The following is an 11,663-nucleotide window of genomic DNA, read 5'->3' as shown; positions in this document are numbered from 1 at the left end:
GGGTATCGAAACCCGGACTCTAGCGTTGTAAGTCTGCAGACATACCGCTGTGCCACTGGGGGGCACTCTAGGTTCTATGACGGTCATGAATACACAGATGTGCACGCTCACGCACACACACACAACTGCGTGTCTTTCTGTCTGTGGAATTCTTTTATAATGTAAGGAACCACTTCTTTTCTAGGTGGTTTTTCGCTAGCTTGCCTCATTAAAAAGCTGCACATGCGCGCGCAGTGCACATTTCTTTTCTATGTGTTTTTTCGCATAAAAAGATGCGCACACGCACGTAGATAAGTGATAATACCCAGGTGCAAACTCTCAGGGTCTACTTATTATGGGTGCAAGATTTCAGGTTTCAAGGTTTTTTTCCTCTTGGAGCTATAACGGTCACAAATACACAGATACGCACGCGCGCGCATGCAAACACGTGTGTGTGTGTCTGTGATTTCTGTTTGTAATCGAAGGAACCACTTCTTTTCTATGTGATTTTTCTCTAGCGTGACTCATTAAAAAGATGCGCACGCACATGGATAAGTAATAATATCCCGGTGCACACCCTCAGGGTCCACTTAGTACAGGTGCAAAGTTCAGGTTTCTAGGTTCTTTGCTCTTGGTGTTATAGTGGTCACACACACACACACAGATCTACAGACACGCTTCTTTTTATTATTATAGATGAACTGGGATATTCTTATAATATATTTTCTCAACTATTGTTGTTTTTTGTTTTATTAACGATGAACTAAGGTATTCTTATAAGATGGGGCCTGGCATTGTCTGGTGGTTAGGGTACTTGACTCGCAACCTGCAGATCGCGGGTTCGAATCCCCGTCACCGAACATACTCACTCTTTCAGCCATGAGTCGTTATAATGTGACGGTCGCTCCCGCTATTCGTTGGTAAAAGAGTAGCCCAAGAGTTGGCGGTGTTGACTAGCTGCCTTCCCTCTAGTCTATCTCTGTTAAATTATGGACAGCATTCGCAGATAGCCCTCGAGTAGCTTTGCTCCAAATTCAAAACAAACAATGTAAGATACTTTATCAACTATTGCTGTTTTTGTTTTATTACCGATGAAATTATGTATTCTCGTAATATACTTTCTCAACTGTTGTTGGCTTTTGTTTTATTGACAATGAACTGGTACGTTCTTGTAATATACTTTCTCAACTGTTGTTGGCTTTTGTTTTATTGACGATGAACTGGTACGTTCTTGTAATATATTTTCACAACTATTGTTGGCTTTTATCAACTGTATCACAACCGTTAATACAAAGTAGAAACGTCACGAATTTGAAAGTTGGTAAATAAACAGTTCAAAGCTTCTAAATCATAGCCCATCAAGCTAAAGTTAATTTAAACAAAGTGATACCTAGCGAAATCAAACAGTGGAGACTGAATATTATGATATTCAGGAATTGAAGTTAGACCTGATAACTAAATAATATTGCCTCGTCACAGAAACAAACAACAACAACAAAACATTACACACAAAAAAGGTGTCTTAGGTAGAATCTATAAAATAAATCTCTTTTAGGTAAATTTGAGTGTTTTGACATGAAACTTGCTTATTTTTAAAGGTTTACCTCTTACACCCTAAAGAAGTATACATGAAACCTTTACGAGAAAAATGTGCTAATATCAAAGAAAGAATATGCCTTCTTTATACAATTAACTGGTGGGTTAATAGTTTATTCAAGGCACAATGGGATAAGACTCCAGAATAGTTCATAGCACGCTTGGTTTTCTAACAGGAGACAGGATCGAAATCAGGATTTTTCAACAACAACAAAACAAAAAAAAAAGTACTTCTCAATATTTCTCTAAAGGTGTAGTTTGAACTGAATAATTTGAACTTCGGCAAAGATATAATTTCACACAATTTGTTATCGGTTGTACATAGTAAAACTTTTGTTCACAACGTTTTACCAGGTGTACCTGGCATCATCAAAAGCTCTTACTATATGCAACCAATAAAAAACAAACTTTATGAGTTTTAAAAATCATAGTCATTTCTAATATTTAATAAAGATATTATTTATCATTTTATAGCTTAAAGCAAGACTTGAGAGGTGTGAATTACTTTTCTAATGTTTTAATACAACTACATCCTCTCTTTTAAGTGCCACCTAGGGCTACATAATATTTTAATGCAACTACATCCTCTATCTTATAAGTGCCACCTAGGGCTACATAATATTTTAATGCAACTACATCCTTTATCTATATCCTTAATGTATCTTTATTAAAAATGTTAATGAGTTTTGGTGAGACGCATTTTTTTTCTTTCAGTATTCCTTGGTACCCTCTGTGAGAATGAAGATACTAGATAGGAAGGAACTTGTTGATATTATACCAGTATGAAGTAACTAAATCAGCATATATATAGACATCATATACTCTGGTTTATTTAGTCGCAAGCAAGTAAACTATTACAAAGTTTAATATCACAGTCTATTTATTAAAAAATACAAAAGAATACATCTTCAAACGCTAATAACGTTACCTTAGATACAAGAGGTAAAATGATCAGGAACTTACTTTTCCAACAGAGTCGCCCTCCAGTGGCACAGCGGTAAGTTTGTAAAAAACAACAGTACACGAAACGGAAGATATTTGATAAATCAAAAATAAACTGAACGAGTTAAACGTGTTAAAGCAGTAAGTAGATACATTTATATCCCAATCTATTGGGAGACAAATTCTAAAATGGTCTAAAGATGAAACGTCGTAAAATAGACGAGGCGTACTGGAGAAGTTTCGTATTAGAGCAAACTAAGACAATTATCAGTGTAAAACTAACGCGCTGAATATAAGAAAATGCATATAGAGCATCAACATGACGTTGTTTTTGGATGGAATTAGAACTTTAACTCACGCGAATGGCTCTATAAAGTGTTTACTTTAACATGCAAAGAACTGAAGATACTTCTTCTTAACACTAATCCACAGTCTTGTTTCCTAGCAATCTGCTCGTTTTGACATTTTGTTATAGTTGAGAAATATACTCTACATTATTTTTTAAATATACAAATCCAGAAACAAATATATATATATATATTTTCCTTCTTTAACTTGAAAATGGTTGATCCTGATGTGGTGCATTTATTCGTATTAATGACCCATGAAATTAACAGTACTGCTATTTTAATTTTAGTAACATGTTTTTGTACACAGTTTTAGTTTACATGAACTGATCAGGATACATTACATTACAAATGTTTTTATTTATCTATCTTATAAGTGCCAAGTAGAGCTATTAATCTTTTAACTAATCAATCTTTTCATCATTTGTAATAGCTTTCCTTTTATTTTTTTACAAACACTTTACATGTTTCAATAATATAGTGTTTGAAAAATACAAAGCTAATAAGGTAATTTTTGATTTACTGAAAAAGATCACATTTACCAGTACACAGTTTTAAATTGTGTATTTATTACTAAATTCAGTGAATTCTAATCATCATATTTGTTCATACAGCAGGTTATATGCAAAGGTTGGAAAGCATTTCAAAATGTTGAAATAATGTGCAGATAACATGACATTACTCAGAACTGTAGTTCTTGGCTGGTCATCATGAGGGTTATAAGTTTTTCATCTCACAACAAAAATAATTCATTGAAAATTAAATTACTTTCCCTACAAGTTCAATTCAGGTTTTATCATTGTTTTAAAATACAAGATTCATGGAAATTATGAAACAAGTATACTATGTTTGGGTTCACAGATAATCTACAAATTATTTAAAATATCTGCTCACTTCGTAGAAAAGTAAAAGATAAATATTTACTTTTATTCCTCGGGTTTCTGGTCTAGAGGGCTATTCTGTGAGGTTTTAACTTCAACTGGTATTAGCATGCTATTTATTAGTGCAAAAAAACTTAACTACATATAATTTATGAAAATATAATACAGAAGAACCACAAAATTAATGGCAAATTTATATCTCTGTAAACCTTATTTAAAATTCTTTGAAAATTTAGGTCTTTTTATCACACAGAGTTCGGAGTAAATGGTAACAGTGATGAAAGTAAAGTACTATTTTGTGTGACAGCAAAATTTAATCTTTAAAAATACAAAGATACTGAAACTGAGTGTGTCTAAAAATAAGTTTGTAGTATTCCAAGTTCTGATAGTAAGTGTTTAAAACTAAATAGTAGTTTCAATATCCATTCAATGTATGGGGAATATATATGAAACACCAAACCCCCTAAAGTCACTCCACGGAAGGATTGGTGAAAACTGTCCAGTGGTTTGCCAGTTGGAAGTAAATACTCAACCATATACAAACTTTTGTCAAAAACCAACAGTTATTACAGGTGTGCCTGTTAACTAATGTACTGCATCCTTCCTTTAAATATGTATACTATAACTCAAAGCTGTACACTGATAGATTAACTAGGGAAGTCTGCTGTTGAGTTCACACACTCTCTCTCTCTTTCTTACACTCACAAAATAAACTCAGTGTTGTAGATTTTCTTTCTCTCCTTTCAGTTTTAAACTCTTTTTTATAACATTATTGTAAAAATTAGGATGAATCTCCAAACACAAAATTTAATATTCGACAGTCTAAAGTTAAACCCTCTCGCAGGTAGCATGTCCCTAGCTACTCCATACAAAAACATCCTTTTGTTGCTTTTCACAAAGTAGCAGAACTGGAAATTTTCAAATTATACAACCTTCTAGTATTTTCTAACACAAGGGAGCTACAGAATAAATGGTAGTGACAGTAAAGCCTTGTAACAGTAGTGCCTTGTGACAGTATAAATGGTAGTCATAGTAAAGCCTTATAACAGTAGCGCCTTGTAACAGAATAAATGGTAGTGATGGTAAAGCCTTGTGACAGTACAAATGGTAGTGACAGTTAATTCTTGTGACAGTAAAGCCTTGTAAGAGTATAAAGGGTAGTGATAGTAAAATCTTGTAATAGTATAAATGGTAGTAACAGTAAAGCCTTGTAACAGTATAAATTAATTATGCTTACCTCATTTAATGTGATGTGTTCTATTTTGTACTTCAAGTATTTCATTGTTTTATGTGTTTGTTAAGGGTTAAGGGTAACACCTGAAAAAATGACCCAAGACCACAAAACTATTTCAAAGGATACTGCAATGTTATTGAACAAAAATATTTAAAAACAGAATTAGTGTCTTGGTAACTTCTTTTGTATCTAAAACATGAGTGAAGTAAAAATAGCTGACTATATATAAGTTTGTATATATATAAAAACACACACTTGTATAGATGTTTTAAATATAAAATGGCTGATTGTGCAATTTGAACAAAAAACAGCTGAAGACAAAGGCACCTTGGAATACTGAATGCAAAACAATACTTCAAACTTTATGAATACATTTCTTTGTTCAACATTCTTTTTATTCAGAACCAAGTTTACAGTCAACTACAAATTATATGACACTATGTGGATGACCTATAAATTTCAATTTTTATTTCAGCTACAATACCCAGGATTGTGTGCAATTACAAGTTTTTGCTTTATCTGATCCTTTCATTCCCTCATTTTTAAATGTGCTACAATTAAAAACAAAAACTATTTGTTTTAAACTGTAGTAATAATCAAAAAGCAAAGAGCAACAAGAAAGCCATCATAAGACAGAAAAGTCCCATAGCTTCTGAGAGAGCAAACCCTAGAATGGCATATGAAAAGAGCTGTTGTTTCAGGGATGGATTCCGGGCATAGCCAATGATTAAGCTGCCAAATACACTTCCAATACCAGCTCCTTAAAAAGAAGAAAAAAAAGGGTAAAACACATTTTTGCAAATTATTTCAAATTCAATTTAATTAATGATTGTATTTATTTGATTGTATGAGCAATGTAGTTTATAACTAACAAACTCATTTTATTTATCAGCCAAGAACTTATCAGAGATATGGAATTTGTTAATTTTGAAATACAAGTAAAACTCTTGAAATTATTCCTCCTTTAGAAACTTGAATTTGTTTTTGCAAGTGGAACATAATATTAAGTAAACATAAAATACACTTAAAAATACTATTTTTGTTTAATGAGTATTTATTACTGTCATTTATAAACATAATAAAAGTAAATCATCACAACTGTTTTTTTTTTTCATAAACAAAAAAACTAAAGCTATTGCATTAGCACTTTCTATCCATCATCAGTGACCAACTATAATTCAAACTGCTAAAAAAACCTGGTAATATTCCTACAACTGTATGTTACAGAAAAACTCTCATTACCTGACAATTTTATGAGTTTTCCTTGGTAATATGGCTACTTAATTTTCTGCAGTTATTTGTTTAGTAGAAACAGAATGATGGGCCTTTTAGAGTACTTATTCAACAAAGTATCAAATCTTAATGAAAGATCCAAATGATATTACCATCTTTGCTAATTTCAATTTAGAACTTCAAGAAAGCCAAAAAAAGATAATTAAAATAGACCAAACTTGTAACTTACATGTATAGAGGGTTCATCTAATATTATCAAGTCTGTTATCAATTCATTTAAACCAACTATATTTATGTACTTCATTACATTGCAATTACTAGATTACATCTTTTAACCTCACCTGATCCAGCTACTCCAACAGTTGCAGCACCAGCACCAATAAACTTGGCTGCTGAGTCAATATCCCTTTGTGTAGCACTTGTTTGCAGAAGTCTGGTTACCTAGAAAACAAGTCAAAACCATTTCAATTAAAGGTCTTACGAAAATGTAATGTAATTCAGCAAATATAACATCACAAAATTTAACACTTTTATTAGCAACATCAGAGAAAATATTAACATACTTAATAATTTCAATTTTAAACAGAAGTAATAAATTCTTTGACATTAGAAGATCACATCTTGGACTTTAAACATAAGTTAAGGAAGGCTTGACAAACATACTGACAGGGAAGTATCATAATACTTAGGGACAACAAGGGCTTGTTAATCCATTGAGACTGTTCCATGTATTAAACTAAACTTACAAAAAAAAAAAAAAATCAAAGTCAGTCCTTACTTAAATATTTATCAAGTCTTCCATTAAACCCCTCACATTTACTGTATCCACCCCAAAATATAATCCAATCTAAAGGCAAAAAACTGTTAGAAACATAAAGCTGTCTGAGCAGAAGATGACTATTACACTGCTAAAATTTATATGTGCCCCTTTGTCCTACCATTCTCACCATTAAGTACAAAAAAGATAATGCATCAACATTTGCTTTAACAATCCCAAACCCCTCTAACTCTTCTTTATTCAAAAGAAAATAATATCACAAATCTTAAGTTATACTTGACAACCTTTCAATCCCAGAATCCTCCAAGTAGTCTTCCTCCAAACCCTTCCCAACAAAGCAATGTCATTCCTAAATAGCTCATATCCAATCCTTAACCTCCTTCAAAACCCTTGGGGAATATTACAATTCAAAGCCATCTGCCCAACTCACCAAATAATCAATTCATTTTGTAAAGCACCAGCAGCATTCTCACAATCAGGAACACACAAGACCTTAATACCATCAGCAAACTTAAGTAATCTATTGACTATCTCTTCATTAATTTAAACCAAAAAGAGCAAAGGTCCTAACACTGAGCCCTAAGGTACCCCCACTTGTGACATTAAGCCAGTTTAACTGAATTTGATATATAACAAACCTCTGATTTCTTCAATCCAGCCATTATTTTATCCAGCGAGCCAACGTATTCCCCACACCTAATATTTTTAACAAGCCTTTTATGTGGTATCTTGTCAAATGCTTTCTGAACGTCCAGGTACACCAAATCTATACCCTTATGAGTCTACTGATTTATTCAGATAAAATCAAAATATTATTAGTAAGACAACTTTTCCCTAGTGAAACTGTGGTGACTATCCAACAACATTTTAAAATTTGCTAACAGAATTTTTAAAACACCTTTTATCAGACTTACAATGACTTCTCCCACCACTGATGTAAGATTAATAGGCATATAATTACCTGGACAATTTTTTTTTAATCACCTCCCTTGAAAAGGAGTAACATTAGCTTCCACTCTTCAGGCACTTGCTCACTAGAATGTTTAACAAGCTAAGTTCTTTCTGTGATATGCAAACATATCATGATTTCTACCCGCTTTAACATCATAGAAATTTCTCATTTATTTGGTTTGTACGCAGTAATAGCAAAAACATGTGGTCCAGAAAGTTGTTGAGACTGCCTTGTTCTAGTTGCTTTGTTCTTTGTAATAGATAATTTCTATTCTACCCTAGAAGATGTTGCAGTAACATATAGCATCCAGGTTGAAAGGATTAGCACCGTCATATCCTTTGATAGCCAAATTGACATTAACTACATGAAACAACTAACTAATGTTGTAAAAGAACAAAGGTCATGAGATCACACTGTTGAATGGTTGAAGAAAGCAAGTTTACATACTGAATTCAGGCATGCTTTCTTAAGCCAGTTCTACAATAAATTCATTGAATAGACTTACTTTTAAGGTCATTGTGCTCAGTTCTACAGAGATCAATCCAAAGCACAGTCTAATAGAAGTTACTATCTCTTCATGTGTGCAAGAACGTATGCTGAATTTTTTTTACTTAATAAGATTGTTTTCATTCCTACTAACTTTGTAGTCTTATTATTTCACACACATTCTATGAAAACTTAGTTACATTATCCAATCAGAATCATTCTCATGTCCTGAATGAATCTGTTGTTATTAGCAAACCCATCTATCTGGTACTTGTCAGGAAATCAGCAGTTTTTGCCTGAAAATGTTTTGGAGCAAATTATTAGACATTGAGGCTGCAAGTTCTGTAAGATGCAGATCTATTTTTGTTATTAAATACTTAGTAAAATGAGGACTCTAAAGATTTGACTTTTGAAGGTTTAAAGTTTTCTTTATAACCAAGTCTGCAATGAGATCAAACGTGGAGAATTAGATGAGCTACAGATGGGTGTCACAGTTTCTGCTATTCAAGTAAGAACCAAAAACATTTACTACAATAAAAAGTTGAATCTGTTAACCTAAAGAAAAGAATCAAAATCACACTTTACTGCCAAAGTAACTCATCTATCGTCAGTGTTCAGTCACAAAGATGTGGAGATTAGCTGGACTGTGTTCCTCTTGCAGAAAATGGTAGAAGTGTTCATTTTCAGGCAGGTAACACACTTAGCCACCTTACAGAGGGAACTAGGCTATGTTGAGCCTTCCTCAACCATGTCTATAACCAGAACTCATGAAAACTGCAGAGAACACTGCTTTTTAGAGTTTAGAAACCAGATCTCCTGTGGCACAACATGTAACTACTACCATGTGTTGAGTGGAATTTTTGGATTGGGGCATCAGTTTTACTCCATCATAGCCTGGAAACTAATGTGAATTTAGTCACACTGGTGGATAATTCAGATTCCAGATATCACAAGGAATTCAAACATCTATTCAGTATTTAAAAAAAAAAGACAGTACCAGAAGCCTTTATTTTGGAATTAACCTACCAAGCATGTCTTTGACTTACAAACTGGTTATCATGTATTGTAAAAATAAAAAAAGCAATGGGATATTCTGACTGTAAGAAGTAGACTAAAATATTACAATAAATATGATGCATCAAATGTCAGTAAAAATATAAACCTTCAAAAAGAGAGAAAAAGTGTTTATGGTTTCTTTAACATGCACAGACAGATTAGTAATGCTGATTATAGAAATAGGTTTATCGTTATTATTCTATTAAGTATATCAACAAAATAGTTAATGAGAGTGAGTATTTTTACACCATGGATGACTTTTCTCACTTTTCATGCCAAAAAAATCCACAAAATGATATTTTAGGCTTCATTTTTTTTTTACAAAGAAGAATAGATTTAAAATATTGTGCATAAAAACTTCAGTATGAAAGATCACAATGTGATTATCTGTCATATCAAGACCACTTTTAAAGGTAACACCAGCAGTGTCCCTCATTTTATGAAAATTATTTTAAAAAATATAAAAAACTTATGAGAAAAGTTTTAGTTGCTAGTAGAAATGATAAATATTTTTGTAAAGCTTGGGTAGTTCATACAAAGTTTGATAAAACTAGTTAAAACAATGTACTTAAGAGTTCCGACAACGTGGATAAACATCTAGAATTACTAAAAAATTAAAAAACAAACTGGAAAAAAATGTGAATGTTAGAGATAAATTGGAGAACTGTTGAGGTTTATAAGAAAAGGTACGTTAGGATTGCCATTGTTAAAGCTAAAAAAAAACAAAGAAACATTTTTTTGTTCCAAATTTAAAACTTGAGATAAAGAGTTTTCTTGCTCCTGTTTATGAATTTTGCAAAGTTACACAAAGGACTGTCTGTGGATAACCATCTCTAATGTTGAATTGACAGACTAAAGGGTAGACAGCTAAGGAATTTCCCCCACCAGCAGTTCTTATTTCACTTAATAGTTGGAACTACCATCACTCTTAGTGGACCTATGGCCCTATAACACAGAGCATATTTTTGTAGCAATGCAATGTAAACAATGGAGCCTCAGATTTCCAGTCCAGACAAAACCACAAGACCATGCCCCATGGAACTGAGGTTTCCTTGCTTATGTGAACAATGGATCCTCAGATTTCCAGTCCAGACAAAAACCACTAGACCATACCATGGAACTGAGGTTTCCTTGCTTATGTGACATTGAAAAAAAAGTTGGATAACACTGGTACTTTAAGGAGCACTGAAGAAAGCCTGAGAGGGTGTTAATATAATCAATTTGTTTCAAGGTGGAGAAAAGATTTCTTTAAATTTATTTCTGCTGAACAGAAAGTTACTTCAGACTTCAAAAAACTTCTTAAGTAAAGCTCTTGTCTTGGATGAGATTTATCCTAAAGATCTGAAGAAGTTTAGTAAGGAGAAAAAGAGGACTAACAGTTTTCTTTAAAAAAAAAGAAAGAGTATACTTCTTATTAGAAGATTGCTATTATAATTCCTAATTTTTAAAAAGACATGGTTGAAAGAGAACCTAAGGTATTACAAGTCCATTATTTTGTATTTGGTTGAAAGGCATTAGAATCTACTGTTGAAGAATAAAAAAAAGGGGGTACTTGAGTGTTTTTATTTACAACTCTCAGCAATGTTTTATATGTCTCATCAACTTTTTGCAGTTTTAATCATTGGAATTCTGCTTTTCTTTTTTCTCAGTGAAGGCAGCCTGGTAGACGCTGTGTATATTTTTACTTCTAAGATTTTCTTTAAGATTTCATACAACGATTATGAAGTAATATACTTCTAGCCTTCATAAAAAAAAAAGTATTAGTTAAAAAACTAGTCTGGTACAAGAAAGAATAACATTTTAACAAATTGGCATTTTCCAAAAGCTTTTGTTTCAGAATTTCACACAAAGCAACAGTAGGGTAACTGAACTAACTATCCTTACTTTTGAACCAATAAATTAAAGGAAAGGCAGTTAGTCAACAGCGCCCACTGCCAATGCTTGGACTACTCTTGTTTGACCAAACAGTGGGATTTCACATCAATTTTATAGTTCACCTATGATGCCAAAATGTGTAGCAAATGTTTATGGCTTTTCTAGAGGGAAGAATATGACAATTGGAGATCTTCAGCTATGTGTTTTGAATAGCTTTTTTGACAGAACATTGATTAATCTACAGGTTTGAGGTAGATTCCCCCCCCCTTTTTTTTTCCAAAATGGAGAACATTTTAGCTTGAGG

At 32.6% G+C, this 11,663-nt stretch overlaps 1 protein-coding gene across 2 annotated transcripts in view; it reads right to left on the bottom strand.

Moving 5' to 3' along the window:
* Nucleotides 1–5,340: 5,340 nt before the first annotated feature.
* Nucleotides 5,341–11,663, bottom strand: part of LOC106457355 (ATP synthase lipid-binding protein, mitochondrial-like) — a 17,466-nt gene continuing 11,143 nt past the window's right edge. Inside the window, exons 5-6 of one of the 2 annotated variants that reach the window (XM_013916763.2) lie at nt 6,554–6,653; nt 5,341–5,739 (exon numbers count right to left, since the gene is read on the bottom strand). In XM_013916763.2, coding sequence (XP_013772217.1) covers nt 5,576–5,739; nt 6,554–6,653 — 264 coding nt within the window. In that variant the 3' untranslated portion in view covers nt 5,341–5,575. The remainder of the gene's footprint in view (nt 5,740–6,553; nt 6,654–11,663) is intronic. The other variant, XM_013916764.2, reaches the window with a different exon arrangement.

Source organism: Limulus polyphemus, unplaced genomic scaffold (genome assembly GCF_000517525.1).
Source record: "Limulus polyphemus unplaced genomic scaffold, Limulus_polyphemus-2.1.2 Scaffold321, whole genome shotgun sequence".
Classification (NCBI taxonomy): Eukaryota; Metazoa; Arthropoda; class Merostomata; order Xiphosura; family Limulidae; genus Limulus; species Limulus polyphemus.
The sequence above is the reverse complement of the archived record's forward strand: the minus strand, read 5'-3'. Positions and strand labels throughout refer to the sequence as shown.